At 41.6% G+C, this 18,469-nt stretch overlaps 1 protein-coding gene across 4 annotated transcripts in view; it reads left to right on the forward strand.

The window, feature by feature from the left end:
• The window catches only part of LOC139687970 (homeobox protein unc-4 homolog), a 401,108-nt gene that overhangs the window by 82,580 nt on the left and 300,059 nt on the right, over nucleotides 1-18,469 (forward strand). For all 4 annotated transcript variants that reach the window (XM_071585352.1, XM_071585351.1, XM_071585354.1 and 1 more), the window contains exon 2: nucleotides 17,957-18,004. In XM_071585352.1, the coding sequence (XP_071441453.1) occupies nucleotides 17,957-18,004 (48 nt within the window). The remainder of the gene's footprint in view (nucleotides 1-17,956; nucleotides 18,005-18,469) is intronic.

Raw genomic sequence — 18,469 nt, forward strand, 5'->3', positions numbered from 1 at the left:
CAGTATCCGGCTTTTGGCATCCAGCCTCCGGCAAGATGCTGATTGGGTGGATTATAATAACGCAATTGCGATGCCCACAAAAGAGTGATTCCGGGTCAAGACCTATGTCCAATCAAGGAGTCGGCTTTAATCTTGGCGATGTTGTCGCTTATGGTCGTTTCAAGGTGTCGATTAAAGAAAGACGGGAGAGAGGGTAGGAAATTGCTATAACGGAGTTATTTCTGGGGATGAATGGAGCTTGGGTGACAAGGGGACGACGATGTAGCTGGCCGGGGAAGCACGAAGTCGTGAGGCGAGGGTCGGAAGAGGAAAGGGGCGCGGGGTGAGAAGGAGGGCTGAGGGGGGGGAGAAGTGAGTGGAGGGTCCCTAGGAGGTGAGCGACAATGAAACAATTATTGCAGCTGTCAAGTGCAGTCTCAACCCGACGGCGCGACAGACTCCATCTGGGCGAGATCTAATCAATCGGGAGAGAGGTTTTGGGATGGGGTGGCTGGCTGGCTGGTTGGGCGGAGGACATTCGGAGGCGAGCTGGGCGTGGGAGGGGAGGTTTGTGTTGGGGAGGAGAAGGGAGAAGGCCGCGGAGGAGGGATGATGCGAAGGGTGACGGAAGCACGTGACCGGGTGGGGTTTTCGTCGCCATGGAGGTGGGAGGCACGGGGAGAGTCGGAGAGGGGGAGGGCTGGGGCCGATGGGGATAGGGAGTGTGCTAGCCTCGCCCTGAACCAGAGCCCCCATCCCCACGGTACCCTTCTGTGACGCTCATATGCCGCCCCTCTGGGGCATAAACGTCACTCACTTCATCACCACCTCGTCAACTATTTCTCAATTAGAGATTGGGAGTGGTGGATGGTTGCCCATATGCACACGCACGTACACATATACATAACTACGTATGAGCGTAAATAGTTCTGCCATATATATATATATATATATATATATATATATATATATATATATATATATATATATATATATATATATAACATGGATGTATGTGTATATATTATATATAATTACGGAAGTGTTTGTATATTTTAAGGAATTTCTAAATGAACTAATTAAATATCTTGATAAGTGAAGTGCTTATTATTATTAGCAGACATAATTAATCATATTCATATGCGGTTTGATAGGTGATGCTAGAGTTCACCAAATATTAAGCCTAACGGCGCGTGAAATTCGCACATAATGGTAGGGGGTCCAGTTCCTTTACTTGTGATGCCTGCGGTTTCCCAGGAAGTTCTGGTATTCGAAAAATCACACAAGTTGGGTGAAGTTGAGTGTGCCCAGGGAGGCGTACCTGGGAATCGAACCCTCCGGTCTGTAGTCCAATGCTTTTACTCCTGGACTGCCACGTCCCCCTATGTATAATTTACCTATTTATTAATACGTGCCCACATAGCAGTAATATGTAGTTCACTTGTTAATATACGCGCAATACGTACGCACTACACATATTTCATTATCTCTGAGGTGACATTGTTTTCGTAAATAATTTCACTAATTGAATATATTTTGATTGTTTGTTTGACTTTACACACGGTCATGTATCCATATTATACGTACCTGATTTAAATACAATCCGCCATGGTAATACACGTAATAAGACTTGGAATACAAATTTTAGAAAATTTTCAGTATTTCTAAACCCTAAATAAATAATAATGTTACCAAAAAATGAGACTGCTGTTATGTGCATGTAGCTAGGGTTACTGCAAATATGAATTAAGGAACATCATACCAATATAATCAGCCACGTTAGCATTAGATGCATGTATATAGACAACTTTTACATATGAGTATCAAAAAGTGGAAAAGACGAGGGAGTAAGTGGAGGGTAAATATCCTGCTGGATTCTGGTGTGGCTCGAATTACGGAAAAAAATTTAGCTCAAAAGGGGAAGTTACCGCCGAGACAGAGGCGTATTTTGGAGAGTTCGGCAAATCCTATTTTTTGGAGGGGTTAAAAAAATGGCCGGAACGTTGGGAGAGTGTATCTTTCTAAAAAGGGACTATGTTGAAAAATAAATAAAAATGTTTTTGAAAAAATGGTTTCTTCATTTCTAACACGGGTACTTATTGAACCGCCATCGTTCATCTATTTGTTACTCGAATATCGGGAGACTCCTCGATCTAGATCTTATTTGTAAAATAATTTTATTAGCATTTTCTTGGTAAATTACATTGTTCTTTCTCTGATTTGAGGAGCACGTCTTTTTATGATCCTCAATAAATTCAAATTCTTAAGTCCTTTCTGAAGCTGTGCCACCCGTTTTCAGTGCTGTCATTTTATATAGAGTCTCAACTTAGGTACTTCCCTTGATAGGCAATTAGCAAAAATGTCGTTTAAATATACTTAACACGCCAGAGACATATTCTGCGCACAAATCATTGATATGACACCAAGATTTAGTCAATTGCTTCCTCCAAATTTATATTATTATTTACTAATATGCAAATTAATGTTATCTTTGACCCACTCTTCGATAAATCAATTAAATTCTCGAAGTCTTTATGATGTTACTAAATTCATTACTCTCCTGTTTTAAATACTGTCAAATAATTACCATATAATTCCGCCGTGCCTTAGATACATTGGTCTACATGATAGATTCAGTGAATGTCACCCTCATCGACTTCTTTTTAGATCAGAAGATCATTCCATTACCATTCTGTAGTATGTAAACAAATATATGGAAAAAATTGCCATCGGAGATTAGACCTCGACATTCAACGCATCACTTGATTCGCTGGGCCGCAAATTTGGCGATGCCGACTTCATGGCAAATCGAAGTCTACGCATCTCTCACACCTCGCACGTACTGTTATAGGACCAGGCCGTCCGTTTCCGGTTTCCCCGATCAGCTGAGGGGGATTGAGGGAGGGAGAGAGACCGGGGCAGAAACAAAAGGATGGTGGGCGGGCGCTGCGGAGGGGACGGCGGCGGTGGGGTGGCGAGGCGGACCGAACCGGGAGGTGTGAAAATGCGACGCTCGAGAGAATTGACGAGTGAGAGACGGAATTTCGACGCAATCAAGGGCGGCTTGGTGAAGGGAATATAAAGGCTCCTCTCTCTCACTCCTCTATCCCTGCTCACCCGTCCGCCGACATTCCTCACAACCCTCCCTCCTTCCCTCCAGCAGAAGTAATCATATTCCAGGCCCCGAAACTTGACAATATGCATTTCGGTGACGAAATCAATCAATCCTCTCATCTTCGCCGAAAACTGCTACCGACGTTTTTTAACGTCAATGTAATACCAATTAAAAACATCACGTGCCAGTCACAGTGGTGAATTTTATTTGTTGAGAAATATTTATTTTATAAAAAATAATATCTTGTGAGGATTTTTGAATAGTTTTAGAAGTTATTACAGGTGTCACTATTAACATTGCGTTGATTCTGTACAGGTTATTGTTTGATAAGATTTTATGATGAGAAAACTGATCAAGCATACGTTTATTTTGAGCACCGAGGATAAATTTTTCGTCATCAAAGACGGGAGAAAAGACTAACAAGATTCGTGTACATGTTAACCTGAAATTATTTCGAATTTAGCATAAAATATTCAAAATGTTTATTCAGATTGTTTAAATAAATCATTGCTCTCATAGAATTTAGAAGTAGAGGTGGATATCATCCGTTCTATCCGTTGCTATGATTATATTGTATTACGCCATCGGAATACAGAATTCTACCCTAGACGTCAAATGCATGCCCTTAAATTAAGGCATTGAATTATTAGATTCACATACCATTATGCGCAAAAGTTTCCCAATGAATTGGTAAAGTTTACACATTTAAGAACCTAGTTTCAAATTTCTACAGTTGTGGTATTTTCAGTGGTATTCAAATCCAAATCTTGTTGTCGTACGTGGGAGATCACATTTGTGTTCCATCCACCAGATGTGGCCGTAGCTGCAAATCTCTGAGTGCGTAGGTATCTTACGCTGGGTAGCTTCCAGCATTCTCTCCGCTGCCTAGAAAACAAGCGTACACACGTGAACGCCAACAAAGTAGTTAATTTACCTGACTTTCCGTAATTCTTTTGGTACGCGGCGTCGCGCGGTATGGTACCCGGTATGTTTTTGGTAACGAAGGATGGGCATAGATTGGTGATAATTAAGGGTCAGTTTTAGAGGATGGAGGAAGTAAGAAGCTATGATTAAGACGACGTATTTTAATGCAGGTCAAGTGGAAACATATGAAATAAATTCGAAAAAGAAAGATGGAAGTGAATATGGCAATTCGAGGCAGAGGGCTGTTGAATGATATGATGGAAGAGATGATCTTAGATACTCGGTATAGAGGAAGGAAAAAAATAGGAAAAGAAACCATGAAGGGGGTAGAAATTACTATAAACCGTTAAAGGATGCATTGTTAGTCAAATAGGTATATACTATAAAATAGTTAATAGGACACATCAGTGTGTAGTAGCTTAGTAGATGTATTAACCTAGCTAGGGATCGGATCTGCAGAATATCCAGATATACGACCCAAATATTGTACTAGAGGCAAAAAAATCTGAGCAATAATCACACTACCGAGTAACTATCATGTTCATTTTGATGAGTATCGTTTAAAGTACGAATATTGATGATGTTTCACAAAGTCAGGAGAGCAATCGTGGATCTTCAGAAATCAAGAACGATACCCAAGTGAAGAATCACGTTATGGGTAGCGATAGCGATAACACGCTCAACAGGACTTACGACCGCGTCCCAGGTATTCTATCTCATCTCTCAACGTGTCGATGACTCGTTGTTGGTCTGAGGGCGTTGAATGTATATATATTGTGAATGCTTTATGTACCTATTTGAATCAAGAATGCTGCTGATACTGGTGGCACACACTTAATACTTTAACCTAGAGAATATCAAGCCGTAGTTGAGAGAGTAGTAAACGCCATCACCTGTCATCAGTGTCATAACTACTTTATCCTCGAGCGCAGTCGTCCCATGTCCGTCTCACCAAACATACTTTTCCTTAGTCACTACCACTCTCTGAGTAACTGCTCCGGAGTGTCCAATTAACTCAACAGGGAAAACGCAACGGCTCTAACATTTCCATACCCGAATGCAATCAATGTCATGGCACACATATCGAGTTTGAAATCCACGGCGGGAATTAACGAGTCAATGAGGATGATGCATGTGCGTGACGTGCGACGGTAGGGTACTACGGCCGTCACCGAAGGTGGTCCAATTGGAGAGTGGGGAACCCTATCGAGGGTTGGTTTGGGGGGGAAGGGGTTCGGAGGGAAAGAATGGTGAAGAAATGAGCGGTGTGGGGCGGCGAGGAGTTAATAGAGGAGGGTCTTGGTCGCAGGGTGGGCTTGGTCGGAGGGGCTTATGGGAGTTAATATGAGGGATTTGGTGGGTTCGTGTCGTGACGTGGGTGGGGGGGTGGGGTGGAAAGAGGGGGGGAACCGAGGTGAAGGGAGGGTGCGGAGGAGGGTCCTGCGTGGAATGCGAGGGCTTTAACGGGTGGCGGCTGGGAATGCGTGCGGCAGAATTGCGAATTAAAGCGACGCTGGTCGAAATGAGAGGGCGGGGGCGTTCCTGGGCGAAGGGGTGCGTTCCAGAAGGGAAGAGACTGCGTCGGGGAGACGGGGTCGCTCCGCAGGGGGTGAAATGGCGGGGGGGAGGCTGCCCGCCATCCCAATCTACCCATCTCAACCCCTCAAATTCTCCCACCCCACTGCTATATGTTTACGACCACCCTTTAGCTCTCAAATATACATTTTTTTTAACGGTCGCCAGGTTTTCACGATTCCCGCAGCTCATATATTTTATAATGGATTTCCATTTTGGGTTCTCCGTGGCGGACACCCAGTTCGACGCTTCGCTGTCATCGGCAGGGGGGATAGTCGTCGTAGGGTGTTTTGTGGGGGTGGGTACTTGTGAGTGTGGAGGAAGGTAACGCGTATGGGAGGGTGAAGGGAGGAGGGGAAAGGGGACTCTCTCCGTATTTCAATCACTTACCGCGCATGGCATTTCGCGCCCGCCTTTCCTCTCGATTAGCGGAGAAGGATCGTCTCTTCCAGCGGTATCCATCCGCTCGCTCCTTCTCCTTCGTACTTTCATGTTCTCCGATCAGGTAATTTACTCCCCGCCTCCTTTCTTACGGAATAGAGAATTGGGTGACATAGTCTTTTAATCACATGCCCCCCTGCGCCAACCATAATATTCCAGTACACGGACATCCACCATGTTCATATCTGCAATTTTAGAGGTTTTCAGATCGTCACCACTCTTTCCCTGATTCATCTCCGTTGCTATTATACAAGTCCATACATATTTTGATAAAAACTTTTATATGAGAATGTTGAAGTGTTTTGTCGCAGGCGTTCTGGCTTTGGGTCATATTTGACGATCTCATTCGTGCTTAAGATCCTCAGGGGATATCTGTGTACGTAGGTTGAAATATTCTGAGTTGGTTAAACAGAGAAGACGAGGAAATATTATGTTGGTACAGGCAAAAATACGCGAAGTGTTTAGTTGGGAATGGAGATGTATTGATGATAACTGGAATATCCAAAACCGGAATAAGAATCATAGTATTATAATAAAACTTTGATGGGCGGATAAGGCTCAAGCATAAAATAAAAGGAACAACTCTAATCAAAGATAGCAGGTATATAAAGAGAAACCTTTTTTGATTATTAATTAGAATAAAAACTAAGAGGAGCTGATGGAGAAAGTTATTTAGGTGAATAGGTGGTTATGTTTTACTGAACCACGTGAAATTCTATATTGGTGTGCCATAAAATACTTAAGATGCCCCTTATTCTTTATATACGCGAAGGCTAATTGCAATATATTTCCAATAAAAAATAATCCTTTCTCAGCATTATGACATATAAATTGTCGGTCGGGCAAGTTCAGGTGACTGATGTGCTCGCGTGCTAACCCGAAGGTCGTATTTTGGAGCCCCTTGTCGGGCATAAATGTTGTGTCAAGCCTATTAGTTTGACCCCTGGGAAACATGATAAAAATTCAGGTTTATTGGGTTCCCAAGTTAAGTATAATTCTCCAAATATTCCCAGGGAGCAAAAATAATTGACAACCTCTAAATGTTGCCATCCATTGGCATCACTGCCAACGAGATATGAACTTTCTCAAAATATAATTCGTGAGAGATATTAAGTCGAAATGTAGGATATTTTTCATATTAAAAATTTAATTTGGTAGTTTTAATGTTTTAACAAATCAAAAAATAATAGTAATTTAATACAATTTTCATGTGTTTTCATTCAAATTGCTGCTCAGGAAAGTACTTTTTTCTTTAATAGATATATCTTCAGCATTATGATGAAGTGATCTTTCCTCTGAAAACTTTCTCATAATTCATTCGACTATAGTTACCTTATAATTTTGCAAGATATTAATAAAATGTTGCTTTTAATTTATAACTATGAAATAAGCTATAAATGAAAAGATAAACTACTTTATTTCACACGTTTTTTCACTCACCGTGAATCCCCATCCTTTTTATATAAAATGCGAAAATATATTTATCCATAAGTTCGCTTCCTCTCCAATTATTCTCTTCCCTTCTTAGTCTCTGTGTGTTCCAGCATATCCAAGCATAGATTACTTTTTTCCTTGCTTCCTCGTCGGTGAACAATCTTCTCCGTCAATAACTCAGTAACTGCAGGGTTGTGTAAGCCGCGGGGTAGTCATAGCCTAAAAACCACGACGTCTTCTTAGGAAAACAATGGCAATTTAGGTCCTGATTTTTTTTTAAATCACATGAACAGGATCTGAAATAATACCTATATTTTAATATACTTAGCCGTCGACTCACAATAAGTTCATATTCAACAATAATTTTTCGAATAACATGCACTCTTTATCACATTAAATATGTTTAAAATATATTTTGTGTATTTACTATTGAGTTACTGATTGCGAAAATCACATGTCCTCATTGAATCTTCCGTTTTTTTTGAGCGAATGAGAATTTTAGGTGACGAGAACTTTACGTGATAACCTACATATGATTTACAAGGAAAGGAGCTAGGGGGGCCATCTGATGAATGAAATTCACACGCCACATAGGGCTTAGTACTAGGTAAGCTCTACCCTCACCTATCGAACCGATATTTGGGTGGATAAATGTGGTTTTGGTGTTTTAATCCAAATTTGATTTTGGAATTCTTTTTTCCCGGCATAAGACCACACCCTCTCGTACTGAAAAAAATAGCTGACACACATGAGTGGTATTAAACTCAAAAAAGAGGTCTCCGACATATGTATTCCAACATTCAAAGTTCCTTGGTAAATAACTTCGTAAATTCAAATTCTCGCAAATCCCTTTCTAGAGCAATATTATTTCATAATTATTTGCCTTTAATTACTTTGGTTTCTTATTAAGACTTCTCTCCTCAGATATTTAATTGCGCTAATTCTATCGTCCCGCAAATTTATTACAATGATCTTGTTCATAAAATGATACACGATTTTCCAATTGGTAAAGTGAAATGGAGACTTGAAGTAATTTTGAAATGAAATTCCTCTAACTTTCACTAATTTAGTAATCTGCCTTACTAATGGGATCGTCTCAATTTTTATAATTGAATAAAACATTTATAACTTCTTAACTTATCATTCCAACTAAAAAATCAAAATGTCCTCACAGGTGAAAAATAATATTTTGCTCTTATTCGCCTTAATCTAAATTGCCCCAAATCACTGCTTTCCAAAATCTAAAAATTCATTTCATAAATCTTCCTTTCCATTTCAACAATGCAGGGCATCACATACGAGCCACATCTCGTATTTATAAAATAAAATACGTGATTTTATTCAAACCGCACGGTGAGTTAAGGGAGAAGAAATAAATTCCTTCGCGTCTCTTATTCGCATAAGTGTACACACACTCAGCACACACAGTACCAATCTACGCCTTCGCCAGGTGAGAAACATCTCGCCTCCCGGCCACTCGGCGTCTTTTTTCCAGCTCTCGACTTATACTTTCACGCTGCTTCCCTACTCAGCCGCCAGGGGAACTTCTATTGTTTCACATTTAATTATTGCCTCAACTTTTGACGAGAGGCCTGTTCACACCGTCGGACGGCCCTCAAAGCCCCACTTTCCATCTCCTCCACCGCCACTCCGTCTATCGATTTTTTCATCATACTCACTCTCCATGGCAATGCAACATACCCAATAACAATGGCCTGGCGCGGCGCCTCGTTCACAGATCCTCGAAGAAAAGTGGCGCCTCCCACAACTAAAACGGACCACCAGGTAGACGGTTGGAGCCATACTCTAGCAGAGCCGTAAATTAATATTGTCACCATTACCAATCTTCCCAGAGGAATTACCTCCTCTGTCACCAATGCCAATCCTCACGTAATTAGGAGGTATGATTACAGCAAAGTATATTTTTAGTACGTCCTTTGAAATGGGTGGGACGTGTTGGCCCCATGATAGAGCGCTGGGCCAATGAGGACCCGGACTCGATTCCCGTTCAGGCCAATGGACCCCTTTAGCTTTATTCTAGTAACGAATAACCTTTGAGTTTATTACTGTGTGTATCAATCGTGCCAGCGATTGTATTAGTTAAAAACACTTTTGAGAAAGGCAACAGGAAACGACATCAACTATTTCTTCCACAACCTTACGATGGACATTAATATGGAAACAACAAAAGATAATAAGATTACAAAAGCTTGAGGTTTTTGAGAAAGATGGAAGCTTAATTAAACGTTAAAATAGGACAAAAACTGGAGCAGGTGGCACAGTTTACTTGTCTTGGACTAAATGTTCAAAGTCTTGGGATGTAAAAAGATCAATTACTTTAGGCAAAGTAGTTTTCACATCGAGATGAAAATTGATGACAGGAACTTTAACAAAGGAGGTTGCGAGAAGATAAGAATATTTGGTACAGAACGTTGTTTTGAATCACTGGGAAATCTAGTCGTTGAAGCAAGATGATATATGTAGATTGGAGGCTTTAGAGAAGTGTGTGTGGAGAAGGATGGAAAAGGAAAAATTAAAGTATAGGAAATAAAACGAAAAAGTACGTTATTAGGCTTGGTAATGGAGAGGTGGCCCAGGGGAAATCCCAAGAAGGAAAGAAAAATGGACACAGAGCATTTTCATTGGTGATGAAATATTGAAGACTGTAATCAAAGCGTTAGTCTAGCAAAGTAGTAGCAGGAAAAGAATAGGGATGCTGGATGAAACGAAAGGGAATGTATGCAGAGATATTTATAAGTTTATTAAAGTGTGAAATATCAGGTTCAGTCTTGAACAATCTATCCTGTCGCGAAGATAATTGACTTCCAAGAGTCTTCACCTATGCTGACTTTTTGGATTTCCATTATAATTTTTAATGTTCAATCAATTTAAAATTCTTAAATTCATTCATAAAGTCTTAAATTCATGTATAGTGAGAATACCACAGTACTGCCCATACCCTCACTGTATTTGTTCTATGAGAAATATGTTCCGTATTTTATGCCTTTATGTATTGCGACCATTTATTGAAATTTTGGTACGGTATCTGATGATACCGCTGTGGAGTTAGAGGAAAGATATGCGCCGGAAAAGTTGCCTATATGAAGTATTTACTTTATGAGTGGATGCAACTACCCTGAGTTCTTTTGGGAATATTTTTGTTGTTATCGCTGAAATGTAAGAACTATCCGCCACAGATATAAACAAGGGAAGTTTTCATTATTCGATTGAAAGCCTTTTTTGCTATTCCTATCAACTGAAAATTTCGAGGGATTCTCTGAGGGAATACGTACAGGCGTGCTTCACTACCGGGGCACGCAGGGCATCAGCTCAACCCCTTCGTCCTGCTCCAGCAGTCGAGTGCACTGCCATATCCCCGTCCCCTAGGTACCCCCCTCCATCCCATAACCTCCTCGCTAAGCCACTCCCAGGTACCCGCCTTCCTCCTCCTCTCCCAATCGATCCACATCCCAGTGTCCGCTTCAACACCTTTGAATCACTCTCTACCTTTTCATACACCCCCTTCACTGTGATGCAATCTTGCGATTCTGACCAATGAAAATTGGCTCATCATGCGTCTGTATGAATGGTTAATACTAAAATTTGCACCTCCGACGAAGGGGGTTATAAAGAATCCCTATTTTTTTATGGATACATGCTTGATCCATCTGTTTACTGTACCTAAATCATTTGGTTCTGGTCTTTTTTCTCCAAAAAATCCCTCGTACGAGTATTTTCTCTTACACACGCGTTGTTTTCAATCAGTGCCACATAAATTCCGAAAAGGCGAATTGAAGAAAAAAATGGATTAATTCTGAATATAAATAATTTGTCGTGCATAAGAATCTGTGGCGAACTGATGACAAGTGTATGCAAATTGTGAGGTTATTTTTTGAAAAAAATTCCGATTTGTGGGTAAAAGTGAATTCGGAACCACTTCGGTTGGTAAACGTCGTAAGTGGATTATGAAATTTAGTCGACTAACCAGGGAAACTCAAGGTCGCACACATTTTTTGATATTCAATCAATATACTTATGTTATTGCTACTTTAGCAGCTCCACTCTGACTGAGGAACATATTTCATCATTTAACTCTAGGAAAAATATCTGGTATTGGCAGATTGTTACCGCAGCGGGCGCCCCACACCCGTTGTGTTGTTTCCAGCGCCTTTTTTCGCAGCTGCGACTCGACGGCGCGGATACTTTCACGTTTGCGAACGTCGGTTATCCTGTCATCACCTCGAGCGGTATACGAGGCGCCCTGCCGCTCCCGCTGATTTTCTGGCTACTCCGAACCCCTTTGCCGCTCATTTCGAGACTTTCTTCTATTGCCTGAGTCGCCGCCGTCTTTCGCTTTCCCCTTCCTTCCTTTCTCCTGCCACCTCCATTTCGAACCGGCCACTCAGTCAGGGGCTCCTCCCTCGTTCCATCGAAGTTCTCGACACACCTGTCGCGGTGGGACGCGACCTCTCCCCTTTCGCCCCCACCTGTCTCTACCGTTTAACGGGCTACCAGTTTACCGGTCACACATTCCTCTCACTCACACTCCACCCCCGCTGCTTCCCCCTAGACGTCGAATTCAAGTTTACGGTAGTTTTGACTAGAATCCGTCAAAATTCCGTCAACAACGATTAGACCATTGGCCATTACTCCAACAAATTCGTGAAGGATCCGACCAATGCACCCATCAATGTCCAAAATAAAGTTTTCTCTCTTCAAGAGCCATTTTACCTTAACGTAAATGATCACATTCAAATATCATCTGACAGGGATACATTTCAGAATAGTGAGTTTTGCTTGATATTTATGTGTCTGAAGTTCCGAGACTTTTGTCAAGGTTTCCGATTAACCAAAATTGTCTCGTTCCTCATTACTTCTGGTAATCCTTCGCCCTTAGTCACCTTATTACACCCTTCCTCCTTCTCCCACTAGAGATCGACCTCCCCCGTGGCTCGGTCCCTATGGTACGCAGCCGCACTCACCTCGACTCATTTAGTGGGAGTTTTAAATCGACACCCATCGAATACTTAGAGCGAATGATAACAATTACAAAAACCGCCCGGAGAAAAATGAAATCCACATGACGGGAATACGTACTCCGCCCACATCCCCCTCCCAATTCCCCAACCTCCACACCCATTCGTATTCCCCGCGCCCTCCCCACCCCATCCTCCCCCTTCCCCGAACCTCCCGCCCTCTTGGCAACCTTTGTGTCCCGGAGACGAGATCCCTTTGGAGAGACGCGCAAGGAGGGCGGAAGGGGGGGCGTCACGCTTGCCCTCCCGAGGGGACTGCTCGGAGAATGGTGCGGGAGAGCGCGCAGTTTGCACCGGGGGGAGGGGAGGGAGTGGGCTTGTGGGCGGAGGGAAAGCGGAGTGAGGAGAGTGCTTGGGGCCTTGGAGGGCGAAGAGGGACGTGAAGAGAAGGTAAGGAAGTGTGCGTGTAGGTACCAGCCCACTTCGAAAATATCACTCGTCTCGTCTGGTTAAGAGATTTCGATGACGCCGGTAGTCCAACGGTAGCGCCCGCAAGACAGAGGGGGGAGGTTGCACCTGTATTTGATCCTCTTGATCGTCTGTATTTCGAACCAATTGAAAATAGTGTGCCGTCACCGGTGGCGGTAGTAGGGAAAGTTTTTTATTTTCACAATTCCTGGGGTAATTTCAACCAGTTAATTATCCAACATTTAGGAATGCCACACATCTTCGAAGAAAGTCATGTCGATGAATTCTGCGGTATTTTATCTGTCAACCTTTGGTGGAGTGATTTTGGTTTTGTGCTACGCATCAGGAAAATTCTTTGTTTTTATATTTTATTCACAGAAATCAAAAGAGAGAAAATTGTTTCCTCATATCTCTCATCTGTTCATCGACTGACTATGCCTGAAGTTTGAAAAGGGTGTAAGGACCTATGAAGTCGAAACAATGTGCATGATACAGATTGAACTTGCCCCTTGACACATTTTTCTCATAATATTATTTGTTGAGGTAACGCTTAGGGGTGACAGTTCTGGCGAATTTGTTTCATATTTTAATATTGAAGAGGTTGCAATGTGTACAGCTAAAGTTTCTATCATTGTTTTATAGTAGTAGTAGTTTTGAGGGGAGGCGACCGACAGCTAAGGTCATTTGCGCCATAGGGGATGGGCAGGAAAGGATGAAGGGTGGAGAGAAACCCAGCGTCGGCATTAGCCTACTCTGTACGAAAGGCGCCAAGGGGTCCGCAGTTTAACGTCCCATCCGACGGACGGCGTACTCACTCAAAGTGCCCTCCACAAAGCACCTCAAGTAGGGATACCTCTGAAAAATATTCAATTTCGCCGGGATTTGAACCCGGGCCCTCAGGGTGGGAAGCCAGTACGTTAGCCCCCGCACCATCTCAATCCCCTCATTATTTTATTCTAAGCCTTTGAATTGAAGTAACTTCATTACGTACCTTAAAATATCACGCAAAATGCATGACCATTTCTTGTACTGAAGAGGAGTATCAGCGTTACAATATACCAGCACGAAATTATCATTTCTAATTACTATAAAACTATATTTTTACTCTCTTTTTCCACCTAGTTGCATCCAATTATCTCAAAAATCTCATTATTCGTCTATGAATTCAAAATATACTCATACATATATTTTTGTAAATTTGTAACATTTATGACGCAAATAAATGATTGCATGAATATTTTCACATATTAAGGAATTAGGTTATGCATTTTATTGAAATGAATTCTTGGTTACTCACGATGGGAACAAGTTAATTAGCCATTCTCACAGTTTTTACCAGCTAAGTTTAGTCCAATTTCAGGAATACTTTCTCCTATCAATCTTGTACTGCCATTGGTTCTTTTGAAAGAAGCTGTGAGAGAAAAAATATTTCCATCATTATTATCTTACTTCTAACCAGCCTCTGTGGGCAATTTTTCGAATCTCCATTCAACTTATTGATCGTTACTAGCTACTCGAAGCATTTGAGCGAAAAATGGTCTTCGCGTTTGTAAAGGGAAGGATGAGTCGGAGGATGGGGATTACTTTGCTTGCTTCAAAGGAGTGCGAATAGCGAGCGGAGCGGGATGGGGGGTAGAGTGGGAGGGGGTGGGGGTCAGGGGTTGTGGACGTTCTGGGTGTGGCGGCAACGGGCACCAGGGGGTAGGGGGAGGGGGTTGGGTGGGGGTCGACGGTTAGAGTAGGGGTGTTCGAAGAGAAGCTCCACGGCTAGCGGGTACGCACACGCGTAAAATCCGTCCCGTATCCATCCATCTGAGGGATTAAGGGGGACCTCATTAGCCGGGCGGAGGGGCCGCTTTGTGGCCACCCTTTGTTGGCGCTTCGTGAAATCGGTGGAAACTTCTTTCCACAAATTTCCCTCTCTCTCTTTCTCTTTGTGGATACATATCCGTCCCCGACAGCCTCCCCATCCCCCATGCTTCACCCATCTCTTCTTCATTTACGTGCCCCTCCTCCCCATCCTTCTTTTTCGCCCTCCTGCTCCTCTTCCTCTCCTTAATCTCCTTGTTAACCTTCGCAACAGTGACCCCCCTCAGCTCCCTTCCCTTCACGTCTCCGTTCGCCCTCCTCGGGTTTTCCCACCCACTGGTGTAACCCACCTTCCCGTTCTCTCCGGGGTTACCTACCGGACCGCAGAAGGTTAGGCTCTCGACGAGAGTGATAAAACTGTTGACCCGCCCGTGTCTTAGTAGAAACCAAAATGGAATAAATCGCAATAGTTTAATTGTGGGCAGGTTCCTTTTTGAAATAAATTTCCTTCGATTCTAGATTATTTTGCTCTTAGGTTCATAATAGTCAGGTAATATATCTACAGGTACGCCCTATATTTAATATTATTCCTTCAAATTTACATTTATTATACCTTTTACCTCTGTAACGTACAGTTATTTATCTAGATAACAATTTATTAATTATTCGGTGAAGGTCACTTCCGTGCACTATTTGAAAGTTCAACCAAAACTTTAGTCATTATATCTATAAGAAATGTTTAGGCTTTGAATTTATATTGGTGATCATAATAATATAGCAGTAAAAATTATAATAGTTTTCATCCTGCCAGTTTCAGATCAAAAATTATTTAATGACAAATTTCTCACTTCTGTAATAAATTTCACATAAAAAAATAAGATTAAGTTTCAAAAAATGGCTTTCAAGTTGAATATTCTTTGAAAGTTAATTATTAAATCGATTGTACGCGCCAAACTTCACGTACTAGTGATAGTTCTTTTTGGATCTGATTTTATTTAAAAATTAATGGATCTTGCCGTGACCATTAGAGAAGAAGTGATCAATAGATGGTGTGTCCATCGCCAGTCGCCCACCGGCCGCAGCGGAACCCCGGTACGGGAAACCTTCCTCTCTGGCTCTCTCCCCCCACCCCTTTCCACCACCCACGCAGCCCCCAACCTTTTCCCGATCTCATTTGGCCGCTTCCTTCCGATCCCGCTCCCCTCATTGGCCACTGCGTCATGCCCCGTCCGAGCCTCGACCACCCTTCCCCCTCCAATCCCCTTCCAAACGGCCGACACCCACTCCCGGGCCATTACAGAGGCTTCCGAAGACCCGAGCAAACAAAAAAATGAATAACTTCGGCCATCGTCACAGGAAATAGAGTTGATTGAACGAGTGGATACAGGGAGTTTCCAATTATTGGTTGCAAATTATTTTCGCCAATCACTTACTCGCCAATCGGACCTCCAAGAGAATATGCGCCTCCCTTTTATTTCCATAACGTCACGTTCCATTGACGAGAGATTGTATGGGACTGGCCGCACTGAATTTCGTAATTTCGATGTGGGTCTCTAACTCTTAGCCGATTCGAAACTCATTTTTAAATGATTTCCTGTCGATTTATATGCAATAAATTTGGTTTATTTGTCTGTCAACAAATAGTAATTCATTTGTTGTGAGGAGCAGTAAATTAAAAATCTGTTGGTGGACTCGTTCCAGCTATAATTCTTAATCTAAATATTTTTTCAGGGAGTTGAGTAATCATCCACTGCAAGTAATAATAAAACACCACACAAACAGCATTGTAAAAATTATTAGGTCGTCTCCACTGATGTATGTATGTATGATTGATTTGCTAACGTAGGTACGTATATATGAAGATACTGCATCATACGAATTTGATCTATGAAGAGTTGCATGTATAAACGCACGCCAAATTTTTATTAAATACCATCCAAAAAGCAATTCAAATACAAGAACCTTGTATGATTTACGTCGCTCGCTGTAGGCTTTGTTTTGTGCATGAGTTCTGCTCTAAAATCCAAAATTCACTTGATGGAACTTAATCTACTTTGTATTTCCACCTAAGCGAACATACTTTTATTTTAATGTCAATTGTATGATGCATCGAAGATGTGAGTGCTTCCTATGGAGACGATATATTGATACGCATGTTTACGAGCAAATTCCACCTGAGATATACGTAAGGCTCCGTCAAAAGTTGCGACTGTAGATTTCAATGATGTTTGATGCATGCTCCAACATTGATAATTTCGATGTATTAGCAATAGGTGTTACAACTCACAAGCTAATTACCGTCAGAAATCATTTCAACTTTAAATATTTTTTGCGTAAATAATTTAAGAATACTTGTTAAGGTGAAGCCACAGAGAGATATCTGGGAGGGGGTGAACATGAATCGAGGGCTGTCGGGAAATTCTACCAAAGACGTCTTTGGGCGTTGTGGAGCCAAGACACCGTGTATCCGCATAAATAAATGTATCTGTGATACATGGATGAGTGTATCCGATGACGTAAGTGGGCTTATATCGATGGGAGACCAACGTAGGGACCATTTATTTCCTTCGCTTCGATTCCCAAATCCCTGTGAGCTGTGCGCAGTGAAGGGTGGAATGGAAGTAGATGCAAAGACGTCTTCGGTTAAGGGAGAGTGGTGGAGGAGAGAGTGGGTGGCTGGAAGAGTTTTCGGCGGGGTGTTGAGTTAGGTTGCTGGGAGACGGGCTGGACGGAGTAGCATCCACGAAAACGTTTTCCTCCTGTTTGTGACGACCTCAACAGCTTATCATGCGCTATATATAGCACTTCATCCAATATAGTAAGCTCACCAAAACTTTTCCTTCGAGAGGAGAATTTAATAGAAAATTTAAGTTGCATCTCGGATGCTATTTGGAAATAATTGGATGATGACGCCCTGGATAACTTGAAACATCAGGGGAAACTAAAAACGGTATTTAAAATATTAATAAGAAAGGTAATATGCACAATTCTTAGTCTATTTGAAACTTGTAATGTCTTGGTTATAAATTGTGATTGATGTATAAATTATTATAATGCTTCCAATAGCCAGATTTAGTGGAGCCAAAAGAGCAATGGTTTAGCAGTGTATTAAATAGGATTGCTTATAAAGGCTGTCCATTTCTATTGGTAACTGATTGTGACCGATCATTATTTCATAATTATGCTTACAAAAATGTAAAACAGTGCATAATAGATTAAATTGCTTTTTTTACAGGTTTCCCTCAGCTGAAAAATTCTTTCGCTTCTGGTTCCTGTATGCCTGGTAAGTCTTTGTTTTACGTAATACATTTATTAGGTATAAATTTAATTTTAATAAAAATATGTGTTAAGTTTTGTCTCTAATCAACCACCTACAGGAAATGTTTAGCTGATTGCTGTAATTTTCTTTTTCATGCCATGAATGCCCTATTACAATTTTGATGAATATCTTACAATTAAAACTTGTCTGATTGAATGGAGATATTCTACATTAATACTCCTCTCACACGTACGCTGATGTGAAATGAAGGTGCAGACCATGAATGACAATTATTAATACCTAAATAATAAATACAAACTGATACCCAAAACACGACTTAACGTTACGACTGGCTTGTTTGTTATTGCAATATTTCATTCCAAAATGAATAATGTACACGATAATGGTTCATATGTTTCAATAACTGTCTAAAGGATTGATGGTGTATTACCAGATATTTAAAAAAAAATCACTGAAATTACCTACCGA

This window comes from Hetaerina americana, unplaced genomic scaffold, assembly GCF_022747635.1.
Source record: "Hetaerina americana unplaced genomic scaffold, ioHetAmer1.1.p SCAF_2, whole genome shotgun sequence".
Classification (NCBI taxonomy): domain Eukaryota; kingdom Metazoa; phylum Arthropoda; class Insecta; order Odonata; family Calopterygidae; genus Hetaerina; species Hetaerina americana.